Here is a 19,482-nt window from a genome sequence, read left to right as displayed (position 1 = left end):
CAATCTAACCACCTTGTGACCTGGGACCTCCAAAATGTTGTCATTTGTGGACCTTAAAGTCCTCTGCTGGGCATACCAAGAGAGGTGGTCCCATAGGTACATGGGTCCTAGGCCACATAGGGCTTTAAAGGACAAAATCAGCACCTTAAACCTGATCCTGTACTCCACCGGGAGCCGGTGCAGTTGGTAAAGCACTGGATGAATGTGATCCCGCAGCGAGGACCCCGTAAGGAGCCTCACCGCGGCATTCTGCACCCGCTGGAGTTTCAGGGTCAGCTTCAAGGGCAGCCCCGCATAGAGCGAGTTACAATAATCAAGCCTGGAGGTGACCGTCGCATGGATCACTGTGGCCAGATCAGGGCAAGAAAGGTAAGGGACCAACTGATTAATATGCACGGGTGGCGCTGTGGGTTAAACCACAGAGCCTGGGTCTTGCCAATCAGAAGGTTGTGGTTCGAATCCCCGCGACGGGGTGAGCTCCCGTTGCTCGGTCCCAGCTCCTGCCAACCTAGCAGTTCGAAAGCACATCAAAGTGCAAGTAGATAAATAGGTACCACTCCAACGGGTAGGTAAACGGCGCTTCTGTGCGCTGCTCTGATTTGCCAGAAGTGGCTTAGTCCTGCTGGCCACATGACCCGGAAGCTGTACACCGGCTCCCTTGGCCAATAAAGCGAGATGAGCGCCACAACCCCAGAGTCGTCCGCAACTTGACCTAATGGTCAGGGGTCCCTTTACTTTTACCTTTATGTGTACATAGGAGCCAGCTCTTCAGGCCCTGAATATAATATTTGAAGGACCTGGGCGCCCCCAAAGTTAATGGCCATTGCCATTCAAATGATGTGTGTTTATCACATCATGTGATCGATTAGGCAGGGCGGGGCTTACCTGCCCCCCTAATCTTTTATTCAAGTTGGTATTGGTTGACATCCGTCTGTCTCAAGAGACCATGGCAGAGTGTGCCTTTGGGGGTAAAGTCAAACCGTTGGAGAAATGGCTGTCAGTGTTACAGTGCAATGTGGAAATTCAGTCCTACAATCCCACTATCCTTAAACCTGCATTGCCAAAGCAATCTTCCCATGGCTTTCGCATCCGGCCCAGCAAAACACTGCCTAGAAAGCCTGTCTCTGCAGCACCGCAAGAGCTACTCACCTTGAGAATGGAGGCGTCTTTATTCTCCACCGTCTTTTCGTACAGGTGTACTTGTATCTGGAGGAGAGAAATTGAAATTACTGTTTTGCCTTATGCCTTTTTTTATACAGTGGTGCCCCACAAGACGAATGCCTCGCAAGACGGAAAACCCACTAGACGAAAGGGTTTTCCGTCTGCAGAGGCGCTTCGCAAGACGAATTTCCCTATGGGCTTGCTTCGCAAGACGGAAATTGACGAAAAATGTTGAGGTTTTTTTTTTGCTCCAAAACCCCCTTTTCTGAATCGCTAAGCTGCTAAAAGCATTTTAGCAGCAAAACCGCTAATCCCCCAAGCCTTAAAAAGCCGTTTTTAGCCCTTTTTTAGCCAATAGGGCTAATAGCGCTAATCCGCTAATGGGCTTGCTTCGCAAGACAAAAAAACCGCAAGACGAAAAGACTCGCGGAACGGATTCTTTTCGTCTTGCGAGGCACCACTGTATATAAAAAAAAGGATTCCCGAAGTTGCTTCAGAGTGCAGAAGATGCTTTAAAATCCACTCTGCAGGTTGTGGGCTGCAAAGGGTCTTGAGTGCTCATAAACTCCTGGTCTTCCCAGAGATGTCTTTCTTGGCCAGTTTGGAGCTCCCCAACCCTGCTCAGGGCCCTTGCTTCAGATTCAGATGCTGTGATTCCTACATTGCAGTGGGGATCCCTTTGACCTATGGGATCCCTTCCAACACTACGATTCCATTATTTCCTTCCTCGAATCTGAAGGAGAGCCACCAACGAATGGCTGAAAATGGCGAAGCCAGGTTGCGTGGCGAGTTCCCACCCCCCCAGGCAGAAATAATGACACAACAACAACAACAACAACAACAATAATAATTTACTATTTATACCCCGCCCATCTGGCTGAGTTTCCCCAGCCACTCTGGGCGGCTCCCAATCGAGTGTTAAAAACAACACAGCATTAAATATTAAAAACTTCCCTAAACAGGGCTGCCTTCACATGCCTTTTAAAGATAGGATAGCTGCTTATTTCCTTCACATCTGAAGGGAGGGTGTTCCACAGGGTGGGCGCCACTACCAGAAAGGCCCTCTGTCTGGTTCCCTGTATCCTCACTTCTCGCAGCGAGGGAACCGCCAGAAGGCCCTCGGCGCTAGATCTCAGTGTCCGGGCTGAACGATGGGGGTGGAGACGCTCCTTCAGGTATACACTTTGAATTGTGCTCGGAAACGTACTGGGAGCCAATACAGATCTCTCAGGACCAGTGTTATGTGGTCCTGGCGGCCACTCCCAGTCACCAGTTATTAAGGTTAATGGGCTAAAAAAGGCCACAACTTTATTGGTTACAGGTGATGAGCAGTATTGGCTTAGGCATTGGACCTAATTGACTATATCTGACTCCAGCCCATCTGCTTGAAGTCCAGGAAGGGTTAACCACCAGTAGGGGGAGTCCTGCTGAGGCACATCAACTAGGAGCTCCCCCGGGGTCACCGCTAGGGGGCGTGCCTTAGGCCCTAACCTCCCTAGGCTTCGGACAGGGCCACGCCCCCCAGAATCCTTTAATGGACTACCCTTCAATATGCGGGGCAGGTGATGGCACTACCTCCCCTCTTCCATCTACAGAATTTTCCAGAACAGTATTTGGCATTTGAAGCTCTGCATCTAACCGTTGCTTTCCCACACTGAAAATAAGTGTTGCAAGCACCTACTTGGAGTTCAGCCATATTTCTTGACAGCTCTGAAATCTTCTTCCGGAGACCATCCGAATCCAGAGCGTGCCTAATATTCTGGATTAAAGCAGATGCTATTTATTATGTGGGGCGCGGGTGGCGCTGTGGGTTAAAGCCTCAGCGCCTAGGACTTGCCGATCGAAAGGTCGGCGGTTCGAATCCCCGCGGCGGGGTGCGCTCCCGTTGTTCGGTCCCAGCGCCTGCCAACCTAGCAGTTCGAAAGCACTCCCGGGTACAAGTAGATAAATAGGGACCGCTTACTAGCGGGAAGGTAAACGGTGTTTCCGTGTGCGGCTCTGGCTCGCCAGAGCAGCGATGTCACGCTGGCCACGTGACCCGGAAGTGTCTTCGGACAGCGCTGGCCCCCCGGCCTCTTAAGTGAGATGGGCGCACAACCCTAGAGTCTGTCAAGACTGGCCCGTACGGGCAGGGGTACCTTTACCTTTACCTATTTATTATGCACAGCAAGACTAGCCAGCAAGACTTTGCCCAGCTGTATGAAACTGTCTGCAGACAATTCACACGCAATTCACACTTGCCTCTTCTTGTAGAGATGAGATCTTGAGAATGAGGGATTGATTCTCCTTTTCCTGGTGTAAAAAGGAAAGGGGGGGATGGTTTGAGAAACTGCCAACACACATACACCCACCCACACAGTTACTCAGGGCCACTATACACAACTACCATGCAAATATTGAATGTTTTCCCTGTCCCACCTGTGGAAAACTCTGCCCTCAATATAGGGAATGTCTTGGGTTATAATCAACATACATCACCACAAAGCTTTAAGTCACACAGTGACCTATAAATAAGGTTGACTGACAACTGTCAATTTCAGTTTCCACATTTGCATATCAGTTTGCTCTTTTTTTATAAAGTCCTTATGAAACCTCATCAGCATTTTAGTGCAATTTATAATACTGCATACGCATTTTGTCAGACATACACATTTCCCTTAACATAATGCATTTTTGTACGTCGTTTTCACTAACATGTGCATTTGTATGTCGTTTAAATTACTATATAGCTATTATATTTTAGTATGCATTACTTGATTGGGGAACTGCACAGCGAAATTTGGAGAAGTGCAAATTTCAAAGGACTTAATGCACTGTTAGGGATGCGGGTGGCGCTGTGGGTTAAACCACAGAGCCTAGGACTTGCCGATCAGAAGGTCGGTGGTTTGAATCCCCTTGATGGGGTGAGCTCCCATTGCTCAGTCCCTGCTCCTGCCAACCTAGCAGTTCGAAAGCACGTCAAAGTGCAAGTAGATAAATAGGTACCGCTCCGGCGGGAAGGTAAACGGCATTTCCGTGTGCTGCTCTGGTTCACCAGAAGCGGCTTAGTCATGCTGGCCACATGACCCGGAAGCTGTACACCGGCTCCCTCGGCCAATAAATTGAGATGAGCGCCGCAACCCCAGAGTCGGCCATGACTGGACCTAATGGTCAGGGGTCCCTTTACCTTTACCTTAATGCACTGTTAAGCCTCAGTCAATAAACACTGTCTGAAATGGTTCAAGTCCACCTACTAGCTGCTTATTCTGGGCTGCTGTTCTCAGCCTTTTTTCCTCTGCAGTATTAAGGTTATTCTTTGCTTCTTCCAGCTCCTCTTTTAAGGTTTTTACTCGGGCCACAGACTGCTGGAAACTGAAAGAACCAAAATCACCAAACCTGTTATGATGAGCAACATGCGGTTATTATAGGGCATTTTAGAAAAGAAAAAATAAAATAAAAATAGACTAGCAGGATTTTCCTACACTGAGTGACCGTCTCCAATCTGGCAAGAGGAAATGAAGACATTTGGATTGCTCTGTCCCTGCTGCTTCAACAACATGGCATCAAAATAAAAATATGTACAGCAGCCATTAGCAGAAAGGGTTGTAGCTCAGTGCATGGGCACCCATTTTCCATGCAGAAGGTCCCTGGTTCAGTCCCTGGCATCTCCAGGTACAACTGGGAGAGACTCCTGCTCCGAACCCTGGAGAACTTCTGCCAATCAGCACAGCCCATATGGAACTAGGTGGACCAGTGGTCTGACGCTGTATAACGCAGCTTCCCATGTTGCTAAATCATCGCTGGCTCCAGGCTTTGGAATAAGGTTACCATAGAATCATAGAGTTGGAATAGACCACAAGGGCCATCGGGTCCAACCCCCTGCCAAGCAGGAAACACCATCGGAGCACTCCTGACATATGGTTGTCAAGCCTCTGCTTAAAGACCTCCAAAGAAGGAGACTCCACCACACTCCTTGGCAGCAAATTCCACTGTCAAACAGCTCTTACTGTCAGGAAGTTCTTCCTAATGTTTAGGTGGAATCTTCTTTCTTGTAGTTTGGATCCATTGCTCCGTGTCCGCTTCTCTGGAGCAGCAGAAAACAACCTTTCTCCCTCCTCTATATGACATCCTTTTATATATTTGAACATGGCTATCATATCACCCCTTAACCTCCTCTTCTCCAGGCTAAACATGCCCAGCTCCCTTAGCCGTTCCTCATAAGGCATCGTTTCCAGACTTTTTTCAATGAATCTGGGGACACTATCAATCAATCAATCAATCAATCAATCAATCAATTTTTTTTAAAAAAAAAGAGGGGAAAAGTTATTTAAAAAAATAAAGAAGTAATATCTTCTCTTATGTGGTCTCCTCTGTTGTGCGGCCTTCCTCTGGGTCCCAGCCTTTTTTGGAGTGCTAGCCATGCTTCCTCCCTCCCTCCCTCTCCCTCCTTGCACTGCGATCCCCTACAGGCTTACTCAGGAGTAAGCATTAGCAGAAACCCCCTCCTCCTCTTGCTGCCCTGCCCGCTTGTCTGCCCATCTCCTGTGCAGGCATTGTCCGGCGGCTGCCCATCCAAGCCATGGCGTGCCCAGTCAGCAGGTCCAGGGCAGAGCCGGTGGCAAGCGAGGAGGAGGAGATGCGCTTGGGCCGATTCAGTTCGTCTCCTGCTCGCCTCTCATCTGCGATGGCCAACGAGATGGCCATTGGGGAAGGTGACCAGTACCACTCCTCTCCACCCAATTTGCTCCAAGTTTTCCCCAACCATTGGAGAAGATTTAGGGGTGGGAGAAGTTCTGCTACAGTTCTGCAGAAGCAGTTCCGCTCGTGCATTGGTTTAGTTGGACTCAACCCAAAGTGTCCCACCTTTTTATCTGATTATTCAGCTCCACATTGTCCTCCACTAATCTGTTGTTGGTCTCCTCCATGGCGTCCAGAGCTGCCTTCAATTGGTTGTTTTCCTCTTGAAGTTTCTGATTGCTGAACTGAAGATCTGCTACGCAAGTGATCAAGTCAGAGGTTTCCCTGGATGCACAAGGAACAGAAAGCTCTGATCAGTGCCATGTCTGCATTCTCCATGTTTTGATGGGAAGGGCCAGCTTCAAAAATTAAAACCTAACGTGTCCCATTTCTTTGGCATCTTTCCAGCTGAACTGCCATCCCCAGCACCAGCTGTGGGTAGCCAGCTGCCCTCTGGGCCTGAGCACCCAATCAAAAGTGGCTTTGCACCATGCTGACATCCCCATTTCCTCATCCTTCCCAGCCAGTAGCAGGGACAGCGCTGTTAGGAGGCTGCTTTCCACTCTGTTAACTTATGTTCCTCCAAAATCCTCTCATATCTTTGAAATCCTCCATCATTAAAGCTTCCCTTTCCACCAACCCATGCTTGTCCCTCAGCTGCAAATGCCAGCAAACTGCAGATTGGGTACCTGCCCTACTAATGCAAATAACGTTTTAAAAAGGGGGAGGCAATGCAGTGGTAGCCGTGAGTAGTTCATCACCAATGCCCTATGATGGCATCACTTCCTAGCCCAGAAGACAACTAAACTATTCATGTGGTGTATGACAAAGGTCTCATGGGCTACACCAGAGACCGCTCCAAAAGGCTGATAAAACTTAGAGGATTTTGTCTGATAGTCGTATTTGAAAAGAGAGGGGGACTCTGTGACCCCAAAGGGATTTAGCATCGCACTCTCAGATTAGAAAGTGGCCTAGCATAGAACTCTTTTGGGAAATGTGTGTTTTTAAGTGACAATTTAGCAAGTATAATTGTTTAATCTCTGTATGCATGTTGCTGAAGGGTTTAACATTGGAAAATTCCATTGCAGCATACTGAAGCTCTCTGATTAACTGTTGATGTTCTCTGCTCCTACACGTGAGTGTTTAACCTTAGATCACATGATCAAGGTATTCAATTGCAAATCTCCATCTTGAAGGGAATTGGCTGTTTAGTCTTCTCTCTGGGAGCCACAGAGAACAAAAGAATGTGATAATGATGCCTTGAGGAGTGCATAAACTTAGCCTGGATGCAGGCTAATATAGGCTATGGGAGAGACATAGCTTTGATTTTTGCTCTGATGGTAAGTATGTTACGTACTTAAGAAGAACCACCTATGCTTGAATATGCATATGCTTTATACAACTTTCTGGATGTATCATTGTTTTATACCTGTTTTGAAGAAGTTCTGGTTAGCAAAGCATTGATTCATATTTATGGGTCTGGACTTTTCTTTATTCCAAAACGATTCAGTTTTTCATGCAGCCAATTGCTTCAAATAGCGCAATATTAATATCTGAAATAGCTTGTAAAAATATTGTAAAAGCGACTCACAAGTCTCCTCTGGAAACATCGCCACCAAGTGCCTCTAGGCTTCCGGAAGTTACATTCAGCCTCACAAGAGGACTTTTGGCTGAAAAAAGAGGTTTCCTGTTACAGCTCAAGAGACAGACATTGGTACAGAGCATTTTGGGTTTTTCTCACTTTCTGTTGACATCTCCACATGACACATCCCCCTCCCCCCACCCTTTCTGACCTTCCCCACATCTCTTGCAGTTCCTTTAATAATATCCCAAGCAATACTTTCCAAGCGCTTTAAACCCACAGTGAGCATTTTCTCCCCCTCACTTCCCTTCCCATGGTTGTAGAAGATTCCTTCATCCATCCCCCTCAAGCGCATTTGTCTTTGCATCCCCTTCACTAATCCTCTGCATACACTGGCTATTTGCAAACCCCTTTCAGCTACAGGACAGCACCCACAAGTCTTAAGCTGTATGCTGCATCTACAGTGGTGCCTCGCAAGACGAAATTAATTCGTTCTGCGAGTTTTTTCGTCTTGTGAATTTTTTCGTCTTGCGAAGCACCACTGTGCATTGACGGTTTCCCATAGGAATGCATTGACGGTTTTAAGAAAAAGGCGCAAGACGTTTTCGTCTTGCGAAGCAAGCCCATAGGGAAATTCGTCTTGCGAAGCAACTCAAAAAACGAAAAACTCTTTCATCTTGCGAGGCATTCGTCTTGCGAGGTACCACTGTAGTACACTTTTCAGTATATTAAGTCTTCCATAATACAGAGAGCATCTGATACCTGCTAGCATGCTTTCTCTGGTTGTATCTCTAGCAGATGGTTCTTTCCTAGAATGGAAAAAAAAACCCCACATATTTATTTCCTGTTTTAACATGAATTTAGAGATTTAACAAAAATCAGTTTTCATCAGGAGCAAGAGAAAACTATGAACTTTTTTGGGCAGTTTTATTTCAGTGTCAGAAAACATTTCCCCTTCTGCCCCCCCCCCAACTGCTTGCAAAAAAAAGTCTTAGCAATGCAGCATCATATGTGATAATACATGAGCCCTGACTGGGTGGGAACCTTAATGACAAACAGGTTTCAAAAAAGGAACAAAATAATCACAAAGGGGTGGGGGTGGAAGGCTTCGTTCCTACTTAAACCGTTAGTTTAATTATAAAAGCTAGAAGCAGAGGATACTTGGATCAGCTCTGCATTTCACTACACAGAAGAGGTCTCTAGCTTACTGCGGCGGCAGCTCTGGATAAATTCTCACATAAGCAGACGCGGGGAATAAATCCCAACTCAGTGTTACATTTTGCCTGTCACATCCTTGATAAAATAGGAGCCACATGGGATAATTGTGATGATGCAACAGCTTCCCACTCCAGTAATCCAAAATTGGGGCCCGAATCACAAGATTGCAGACAGCAACTTAGTACTGAACACTTCAGCTAGCAAACAGCTTCCTTCCCCTACTTATACGTTTTCTGTTCTCGTAATTGTGCTCTCTCTCACACACATATCACATTAAAGGGGAGAATCTTTGGGCTCTAGAACATGAAGGAAACCTAGCAAAATTTAGCACAAAGCTTCTCAAGCTTCTCCCTCTGAGCCACACTTTCAGAGTGAAAATTTGCTCGTGCCCCACCAATTTTGTTTATTGATAAGAAATACATTGGGGGGGGAACGGGGGGGACGACACCAACTTCTAGCAGTGTTTGATTTATAACACAGAACAAAACTACTTTATAATATGATCATGGGACATCCAGAAAGTATAAAAAGATAAAGGTAAAGGACCCCTGGACGGTTAAGTCCAGTCAAAGGTGACTATGGGGTTGTGGCGCTCATCTCGCTTTCAGGCCGAGGGAGCCGGTGTTTGCCCACAGACAGCTTTCCAGGTCATGTGGCCAGAATGACTAAACTGCTACTGGCGCATGGAGGACCGTGACGAGTGCCAGAGTGCACGGAAACACCATTTACCTTCCCGTCACAGCGGTACCTATTTATCTTCTTGCACTGGCGTGCTTTCAAACTGCTAAGTTGGCAGGAGCTGGGACAGAACAACAGGAGCTCACCCTGTTGCGGGGATTTGAACCGCCAACCTTCCAATCAGCAAGCCCAAGAGGCTCAGTGGTTTAGACCACAGTGCCACCCGCGTCTGTGCCAGAAAGTATAATGCTATGCAGCCACATAATAACAGGAATCATTCGCCAAATATAAATATGAAAGTGCCTTCTCCAGCACCCTGTTTGAATGGCGATTCTGGGTCACAGTTAGGATTGCACTCAGTATTGCTTGATGCTTTTGCTATCATTTTGAAAAATGAGAGCATACCAATATCGAACCGTATATTGAACCAAATATTGAAAAAGTGCATTTACTTTCCCCAAAGAGTCCTGTACAGTGGTACCTCAGGTTACATACGCTTCAGGTTACAGACTCTGCTAACCCAGGAATAGTGCTTCAGGTTAAGAACTTTGCTTCAGGATAAGAACAGAAATCGTGCTTTGGCGGCGTGGCGGCATCAGGAGGCCCCATTAGCTAAAGTGGTGCTTCGGGTTAAGAACAGTTTCAGGTTAAGAATGGACCTCCGGAACGAATTAAGTACTTAACCCGAGGTACCCCTGTATATTATTAATGGTTCTGGGAATTGTAGCTCTGAGTCATAGACCATGGGTACTTTGGGCAAAGTCACGCGCATTAAATGCTTGCAACCCAAGAAGCCTTGCAAGACCCGTCAGTTACCAGCTTCTCCTGCAGTCGTCAATCCATTCCTTCATAATGGCATGATACGTTTCCAGGTCCATGGAGATGTCCCTTTGATCAGGATCAAGCATGTTGCACAGCTCCTCGAGACTGCTGTCCTCAGAACTCCGGCTAGTCGTGTATCTCAAAAAGTCAACTAATTTGGAAACAGCCACTTTGCCTAAAGACAACAGCAACAATGAACGCTAAGAGTTTGCCCACACCTCCCTTTTCTCAGCTGCTCCTCCCTGGAAAAACTCGCTCTTTACTGCTGACTCAGAACAAACGGCAACCGGCTTTCCCACGGATTGCTGTTCGTTCCGATTAGGGTTAAAGAGCAAGTGGGAAAGTTCTGAGACTCATGCTTTCTAGGTACAGGACAAGCAGAAGTGTGGACTGTAAAGTATAATTGATTTAATTCACACAGAAATGAACAAAGTATGTGCATTAATGAAGATTTTAAATAGAAAATGGCTAAATGCGTATTGCTAACATTGGAATTTTTCCACAGTAGTTTTTCTAAGGGACTCTAACCTCCTAAATGGGTTAATGATTACCTTTCTGCTCCCCTACTGTTGTAACCTTAGATCATGCGATGAAGGCACTGAGTTGCAAATCTCCATTTTGAAGGGAGTTGCCTTTGTGTCTTTTGTCTCAAGGCACTGTGAAGTAAGGACATGTAAAAGGTTCCCTGACAGAGAGAGAAAACAGTTCCAAGCTAAAATGGATGCTGTGGGAAGAGACAGACCCCTGGTTCTAGATCTGTTAGAATTATTTCATATTTTACCCAGCTTGTGCCAGACAGCACAAGACATTGCATGGATTTTTTGGGTTTGGTGTTTTAATTTTGTTTCGAAAGTTCCGCCAGCAAATGTTCGAATAATGTTTTTAAGAGCCTAGACAATGCTTCATTTCCAAAAGGAGTCAGTTCTTTTACTTCCAGTCTCTTCAAACTGTGCAATATTAATACCTGCAACACGGATGAGCCCATAGTCAAAGCACCAGGGGTCCGCAGGTCTTGTTTCATAAGCAGAAATATTTCCAGGTCAACATACCTTGATCTAGGTCGACATCTACCAGGGGATAAGTGGGCCTCCCCAGGAGACATGGTCAGTTACCAGTGGGGGCTGAAATTCTTGGCTGGCCCCATGAAAAAATGGCACTGCCCTAATATGGATGTGTATATAACAGTATTATCCAAAAAATGCCATACAGGTCCCCAGTGACCACATTCCAAGAACACTGGACCCCTGGAGCACTTGAGGCTCAGAGAATTTGGGCATGCTCAACACTATTTAATGGAGCAAATTAACAAATAAACAAATACACCTGTAACCTTCCAACAGTTGCAAGAGAAGGTTTTCGGTGCTGGTGTTTTTTTTTACCTCTCCTTTCTATGTCGCAAGCAGAGAACATAGTAGTCAAAAGGTCTTCCTCACAGATCAGGCTTACTTCAGCGCTTTCGTCATCTTTGTTCTCTGCTGACTGTCTCCATCCTACAAAGGGAAAGGGCACTGACAGGAGATTTGTTTTCCATGCAGTATTACGAGTCTCGATTACCAGGGAGCCTGCAGCAGGGCTACAAGTTCTGTACATGGTTTGTTCTAGACCCGAAATAAAAGTTGCGTCAAAAATCCAACAAGAGTTTTAGATTCCTTGAATTGCATTTGAAGGCAATGTTGTTGTTTTTTTTAAGTTCAGCTCTGAGGGATACTTTAAAAAAGCACTAGATGTTTAAATACTAGCTACTCTCTTACGTAAGACCATAAGATGAACTCTTCTGGATCAACAAACAATATTTTTATTATTCATATGTGTCACCCATCTGACTGGCTGCCCCAGCCACCCTAGGTGGCTCCCAACAAAATATTAAAAACACAATAAAACATCAAACATTACAAAACTTCCCTATACAGGGCTGCCTTCAGATGTTTTCTAAAATTTAGATAGTTGTTTATTTCCTTGACATCTGATGGGAGGGCGTTCCACAGGGCGGGTGCCACTACCAAGAAGGCCCTCTGCCTGGTTCCCTGTAAGCTCACTTCTCTCAATGAGGGAACTGCCAGAAGGCCCTCGGCGCTGGACCTCAGTGTCCAGGCTGAAAGATTGGGGGTGGAGACACTCAGTGCTATTTTCTAGAAAAGGAGGTGCCAGAACTCACCATGAACACCTCCCTTGTTCTCTTATAATGGCAATGGCACACACCTGAGAGGTGCCAGAACTGATTATACAGGGCTGAGGACATTTAGGCCTTTAAAGGCCAGCACCAACACTTTGAATTACGCCTGGAAACGTACTAGAACCAATGTAGTTCTTTTAGGACCAGTGTTTTATGGTCCCAGTGGCCACTCTCAGTCACTAGTTTAGCTGCTACATTCTGGATTAGTTGTGGTTTCTGAGTCACCTTCAAAGGTAGCCCCATGTAGAGCGCATTGCAGTAACCAGAACATGTACCACTCTGCTGAAACAGGTAAAGGACCCTTGGACGGTTAAGCCCAGTTAAAGGCGACTATGAGATGCGGCGCTCATCTCACTTTAAGGTCGAGGGAGCCAGCGTTTGTCCACAGATAGTTTTCCAGATCATGTGGCCAGCATGACTAAACTGCTTCTGGCACAACGGAACACCGTGACACATGGAAACACAGTTTACCTTCCTGCCACAGTGGTACCTATTCATCTACTTGCACTGGTGTGCTTTCTAACTGCTAGGTTGGCAGGAGCTGGGACAGAATGACAGGAGCTCACCCCGTCGTGAGGATTTGAACCACCAACCTTCTGATCAGCAAGTCCAATAGGCTCAGAAGTTTAGACGACAGTGCCACCCGCATCCCTTCTGGCGAGACAATGCACAGGCAGAAAGGGGCTTAGCCGGCTTACCAGTTAGAGCTGGTAAACAGCTGCCCTGGACACAGAATTAACCTGCGCCCCCATGGACAGATGCGAGTCCAAAATGGCTCCCAGGCTGTGCAACCTAACTCACGACCTCTAGCAACTAAGATTCTGAAGCGTTTACATTTTTGCCATTCTTTCTGCAAGTTTGCACTTTGTGCCAAAGTCTTTGACAGAAGCAAGCATCCCCCAATTTACCGTATTTTTCGCCCTATAGGATGCACTTTTCCCCCTCCAAAAATGAAGGGGAAATGTGTGTGCGTCCTATGGGGCGAATGCAGGCTTTTGCTGAAGCCTGGAGAGTGAGGGGGGTCGGTGCGCACCGACCCCTCTCGCTCTCCAGGCTTCAGGAAGCTATCCGCTAGCCGTGGGAGACGCAGCTTTCCCACGGCAAGCGGAGAGCTTGCCTGCATCCAGAAGTTTGGGGCGCGCTGAGCTCAGCATGCCCCAAGCTTCAGGTTTCGCGCAGTCCTCCACTAGGGGTCGTGAGTTAGGTTGCACAGCCTGGGAGCCATTTTGGACTCGCATCTGCGACTTCGCGCAGCTCTCCCACAGCTTGCGGATAGCAGCCTGTTCTGGGGGCTGGGGTCGGGAGAAGCTCGGGCTTCCCCTGCCCCAGCCCCGCACCTGGGGGGGGGGGAAATAATTTTTTTTCTTCTTTATTTCCCCCCAAAAAAACTAGGTGCGTCCTATGGGCCGGTGCGTCCTATGGGGCGAAAAATACGGTATTTAGAAAGAACCAGGCCTTTTGCCCTTTCCTTACCCAAAGAGAGTCTCTTGCTGACAGGAGAGTTAAGTTCCCGGGCAGACAAATTCGGGCTTGAGGTGATGTAGCCACATTCCTGAGAAGGTGCAGCCTTCTGCTCTGCACTGGAGGAACCGGACATCTGACTGGCGGAAGATTCCCTGCGTTTGGAAAAGCACGGAGAGCCTACTCCTTGGCCGAGAAAAAGCCACGACTTGTTGGCTCTCTCTTTGTTTCTGCCACCCGAAACGGATTCTGAGCGGATGTCCGAGAGGCGCCGGTGACTCGGGGACGCCGCTTGCCGACTCGGGGAGAAGGCATTCTCGCTGAAGGGGCTCATCAGGTTGTCGTAGCCTTGTGCATTGCTGTCACTCGCTTTCAGGGTCCTTTTCTTCAATATCTCCTCCAAGTTCTTCTTCACATTGCCCTGTGGGCTGTCAAAGTTCTTGGACTGGAATTTTGGGATCTGCAGAGCAGGATTGCAGGACTGGTCCTTCATGTTGATGTTCTGGAGCTTCCGGCAAAGGCTGTCGACCGGGTGATGCTGGCGTTTGTCGCGACTGCTTCCGGAGGACATTTCTCCCCTTCTTTTCAGCCGTTTCTTTAACAAAAGGGAACTGCAAAACAATGGATTTCATCTTCCAATGCAATTTATTGCTCTGATATTAGAGTGAAGTACAGTGGTACCTCGGATTACAGACACTTCAGCTTACAGACACTTCAGGTTACAGACTCCGCTAACCCAGAAATAGTACCTCAGGTTTACAACTTTGCTTCAGGATGAGAACAGAAATCGTGCTCCGGCAGTGCGGTGGTAGCTGGAGGCCCCATTAGCTAAAGTGGTACCTCAGGTTAAGAACAGTTGCAGGTTAAGAATGGACCTCCGGAAAAAATTAAGTTCTTAACCCGAGGTACCACTGTAGACCCACATAAATTCTTTCAAAAAAAGAGGGCCCCTTCAAACAATTTTTTTTTGGGGGGGGGGAGTGTGTATACATTCTGCAACATGTCATTCACACAATATGAGTTCATTGGCTGTGGGTTTATAACAAGCTGTCCACACGCCATTTTGTTAATTGTTCTGTGATTCTTCTCCAATGTTACCACATTATTGCTGTCTGGAGCAGCATTCTTGCACTTCAGTGGTACCTCTGGATGCGAACGGGATCCGTTCTGGAGCCCCGTTCACATCCTGAAGCGAACGCAACTCGTGTGCGCGGGTCGTGATTCGCCGCTTCCACGCATTTGTGACGCCATTTTGAGCGTCTGCGCATACACGAGCGGTGAAAGCCAAAAGTAACACGCTCCGTTACTTCTGGGTTGCCACAGAGCACAACCCAAAAAGGCTTAACCTGAAGCAACCAAGGTATGACTGTATAGCACAACCAAAAACAGGATAATTCCCTCCCACCCCAGAACGTTTGTGGTATAAAAAGTTACAGGATTTCTGCAGGAAACTACAGGACTTACACCTGGAAGCTGTTTCTAGGTACAAACAGCATCGAAAGAGGAATCAATATCATTGATTATATAATATAATATAATAATAATAATAATAATAATAATAATAATAATAATAATAATTTATTATTTATACCCCGCCCATCTGGCTGGGTTTCCCCAGCCACTCTGGGCAGCTTCCAACTGAATATTAAAAGCAGTACAGCATCAGACATTAAAAACTTCCCTAAAGAGGGCTGCCTTCAGTTGTCTTTTAAAAGTAAAATAGTTGTTTATTGCTTTGACATCTGCTGGGAGGGCGTTCCACAGGGCAGGCGCCACTACCAAGAAGGCCCTCTGTCTGGTTCCCTGTAACCTTACTTCTCACAATGAGGGAACCGCCGGAAGGCCCTCGGCGCTGGACCTCAGTGTCCGGGCTGAACGATGGGGGTGGAGACGCTCCTTCAGGTATACCGGGCTTTTGATGCCGTTTAGGGCTTTAAAGGTCATCACCAACACTTTGAATTGTGCTCGGAAACGTACTGGGAGCCAATGCAGATCTCTCAGGACCAGTGTTATGTGGTCCTGGCGGCCACTCCCAGTCACCAGTCTAGCTGCTGCATTCTGGATTAATTGCAGTTTCCGGGTCACCTTCAAAGGTAGCCCCACGTAGAGCGTGTTGCAGTAGTCCAAGCAGGAGAACACTGGTTTAATTTATTGTTATTTATTTCATCCATTAATTGCTTCCTACCTTGGAGAGCCACTGCCAATCAGAGTTGCCCATATGGGGGAAATGGACAAGGAGTCAGTCTCCTTACATTTACATTTCCTACATACATCAGAAAGAAGCAGTCTTCATCCTACTAGACCAGGGTTTCCCAAATTTGGGTCTCTAGCTGTTTTTTGGACTACGGCTCCCATCATCCCTAGCTAGCAGTGGTCAGGGATGATGGGAATTGTAGTCCAGAAAAACAGGTGAAGATCCAAGTTCGGGAGACCCTGCGCTAGACAGCGATTTTACTGCCAGAGATGGAATATACGTTTCAATAATATATTATTAATTTGTTTTAAAACATACCATTTTTATATAAAGAAAATCGTTTCAGAAAGGCCTTTCATTTACACTGGAAACCAAGAGTCAAAAATACCATTTACTTAAAAATCAAGGCATCCAGAGTATTTGTAGCAAAACCTACTCTGCCTCTTTCTCCTTTAAGGAATTATTTACACCCTGCTTTCCCTGCAAAGAACTCAACGTAGTGAAAGCAGCGCTTCACCCCCTCTTTTAATTCTCACAACAACCCTGTGAGGTAGGTCAGCCCCCCAAGGCCATCAATAAGCTTCATGGCTGAACCTAAAATCTCTCCCATCCTAGTTTTACATTTATTCTCAATAAGTAACTGCAAGAGATAAAAACAGCTTTCTCAACTAACACACAGTAATAAATATTTTAACGAGGAATCTTCCAAAGACAAAGCAAACTAGAGAGGGTGATTTATCAAACCAAAAAAACCACACAATCTCTGTTGGCTAAATTAGGGCAGTTGGAATATATATATATATATATATATATATATATATATATATGGGGTAATTCAGAGAACATGCTTGCAACAACGTTAAGATACTTTAAGAGGTATAAAACTAAATCTCAAATAAGTTTGGTGGCCCAACCAATATAACTTCCTTATACCATAATCCAGACCAGAAAAAAGAAATAACACAAACCTTTCAGATCACAACAGGAAAGATTACATATGAGAGTGAGCTTTGGTTCTCTTTAACTTCATCCCTAAAATAGCACAGAAGGGAGACTTCCCCACCCCTTGTCAAACTTTCTCCTTTAAATTAAGTAAAACAAATAAAACAAATTTCAGGAGAGAAAGAAAACACTTTTAAGTTTCTCTCAGCCAAAAGGTGGCAGGGCTTATTCTCGTTTGCTTTTTTTCTGGCAGTGAACTCCGGGAGGGGGGCTTCAACTAAAGTCACGGCCGCCCCAGCTGTGAAAAATCACCTGACCAGAAACACCTGCAATGTGTTGGGTGGTTTAATAAGCAACCGTTGCCAGCTATTATTATCCTCTGCCCATGAATCTTTCCCCTTCCTCCTCTCTGCATTGGTTTGTTATCCTCCGAGTGCCTTCTGTGGCACTAACGAGAGAGATTATCATTTAATGCGAGATCCGGGCAGTTCCCAGAGCCTGCAAATTTGTCTTAGATCACCCTGGAGAACCAAGTTGTGCCAAGTTGTCTGCAAACCCAGAATCATCATAGCATTGTTTTAGCCTTACTCAAACAGCAGCAAGCCACGCTTCGAGTGCATAAGCCAGCAATCCCCTTCTTAGTGCTATGCTGTGAATATCTGCAGGCCGGAATTCAACAGGCAAGTTGAAAAGCTATATCTGTTGCCTTTCTGCCTGTCAGCTCACATAACCGTTGAAGGCATTGGGGCAGGGGGAAAGGAGATGCGGTATATTTATTCCCTGCTATTGTCCTCTGATAGGATCGATGCCCTTATCACAAAGGGAAAACATGTACTTACAAGGGCTGCTTAATGAAAATATGGGTATATTTACTACTGAAACTAGCTTTTGGAAAGGACCCTGCTGTTTCAGTTATCTGCCTCCTAACCAACTGGGGTGGATTATGCTGCTAGATTTCTTCCTGTACTTTGAATGGCTGTGTGGCAGGTTGAAATTCAGCAGGAGAAGCTTTTGTCTTTGCTGCAGGGGGGCAGGCTTCACCTGTTGAATTTTATGCCTGTAGAGAGTTTTGCCAAAAGCTCAGGGGCTGTTATGTCCTGAAGTTCTCACCCTGGGCCAGCAGGGGGATACTGTAGATAGTTTTCACTCAGGTCCACATATGCAAATAAGGAATTGAAAGTGGCATTCAGTGATTGGATAGTTACAGAAAGTTGTTACTGTTATTTTGTAGTTGAGCTCTATATAAGCAGGTTGGCTGAACCCTTCAGTTCAGTTCTGTTCTGGCCTGTGAATAAACAAGAGCTGTTTGAAGAATCGCTGTGTCGTCTGATATGTTGACCCACAACTTGCCAGATGCATGGAGGCAACTTTATTCATTTTTAAGGGGCAACAGTGCGCCTGATTACATTTTCCTTGGGACGCTTTGAGAACCGGGTTCCATCCATGAAGGTCTGTCTGGTTGCCGTAAATGTGATCGGGAAGGATTGAGAGGGGTCTGGGGAGAAACGACTCTGCTGTACAAAGGTAAAATTTACATTCATTGCCCCTCCCACTTTTGCTTCTGGCCCTGATCATCCCTCGCGTGTGGCCCCCAGAAGATTGTGCTGAAGGTAATGTAGCACTGGATTAAAATACAGTGGTACCTCGGGTTACATACGCTTCAGGTTACATCCGCTTCAGGTTACAGACTCTGCTAACCCAGAAATATTACCTCAGCTTAAGAACTTTGCTTCAGGATAAGAACAGAAATCGGGCTCCGGCGGCAGCAGGAGGCCCCGTTAGCTAAAGTGGTGCTTCAGGTTAAGAACAGTTTCAAGTTAAAAACGGACCTCTGGAACGAATTAAGTTCTTAACCCGAGGTATCATTATACAGTGGTACCTTGGTTCTCAAACACCTTGGTACTCAAACACCTTGGAACCCAAACACTGCAAACCTGGAAGTAAGTGTTCCAGTTTGCGAACTTTCTTCAGAAGCCGAACATGCTCCATTTTGAGTGTTACGCTTCAGATTTGAGTGCCATACTTCCGTTTTGAGTGTTATGCTGAGGTCTGTCTGTTTTTGCTATCTTTTTTGCGTTTTTGTTTTTGCAGCTCTTTTTGTTTTGTTTTTGTGACTGTGTGGAACCCAGTTCAGCTGCTGATTGATTGACTGTGTGACTGCAGGACATTGTTTATTGCTTTCCCTTTATGGATCAGTGGTCTCGTTAGATAGTAAAATCCACGTTAAATTGCTGTATTAGGGGTTGTTTTTAAAAGTCCGGAACAGATTAATCTGTTTTGCATTGCTTTCTATGGGAAAGCGCGCTTTGGTTTTGGAACGCTTTGGTTTTGGAACAGACTTCCGAAACGGATTAAGTTTGAGAACCAAGGTACCACTGTAGAAAACAGATGAGGAAGCTGTGGCTCTCCAGACAGACTCCCGATCACTGAAATGCAGCACTGCCTGTGAAAACGCCTGGCGCAAAACATCTGGTGGTCTCCCAGATGCCATGGGCTCTTTCTGTAACATTGAAGTTGTATGATGCTTTCTGAAAA

General features: G+C 46.2%; 1 protein-coding gene across 1 annotated transcript in view; it reads right to left on the bottom strand.

The window, feature by feature from the left end:
• IRAG2 (inositol 1,4,5-triphosphate receptor associated 2) overlaps nucleotides 1–14,382 on the bottom strand; it is a gene marked incomplete at its 5' end in the record, with an annotated part of 58,848 nt that extends 44,466 nt beyond the window's left edge. The window contains 10 exons of the mRNA XM_083401194.1: nucleotides 1,150–1,206; nucleotides 2,843–2,920; nucleotides 3,403–3,453; nucleotides 4,395–4,512; nucleotides 6,004–6,162; nucleotides 7,469–7,547; nucleotides 8,222–8,268; nucleotides 10,172–10,352; nucleotides 11,557–11,667; nucleotides 13,824–14,382. Of these exons, the coding sequence (XP_083257320.1) occupies nucleotides 1,150–1,206; nucleotides 2,843–2,920; nucleotides 3,403–3,453; nucleotides 4,395–4,512; nucleotides 6,004–6,162; nucleotides 7,469–7,547; nucleotides 8,222–8,268; nucleotides 10,172–10,352; nucleotides 11,557–11,667; nucleotides 13,824–14,382 (1,440 nt within the window). The remainder of the gene's footprint in view (nucleotides 1–1,149; nucleotides 1,207–2,842; nucleotides 2,921–3,402; nucleotides 3,454–4,394; nucleotides 4,513–6,003; nucleotides 6,163–7,468; nucleotides 7,548–8,221; nucleotides 8,269–10,171; nucleotides 10,353–11,556; nucleotides 11,668–13,823) is intronic.
• Between the last annotated feature and the right edge of the window lie 5,100 nt (nucleotides 14,383–19,482).

This window comes from Podarcis tiliguerta (genome assembly GCF_965153285.1).
Source record: "Podarcis tiliguerta genome assembly, chromosome: 10".
Lineage (NCBI taxonomy): Eukaryota > Metazoa > Chordata > Lepidosauria > Squamata > Lacertidae > Podarcis > Podarcis tiliguerta.
This window is presented reverse-complemented; position numbering and strand designations above follow the sequence as displayed.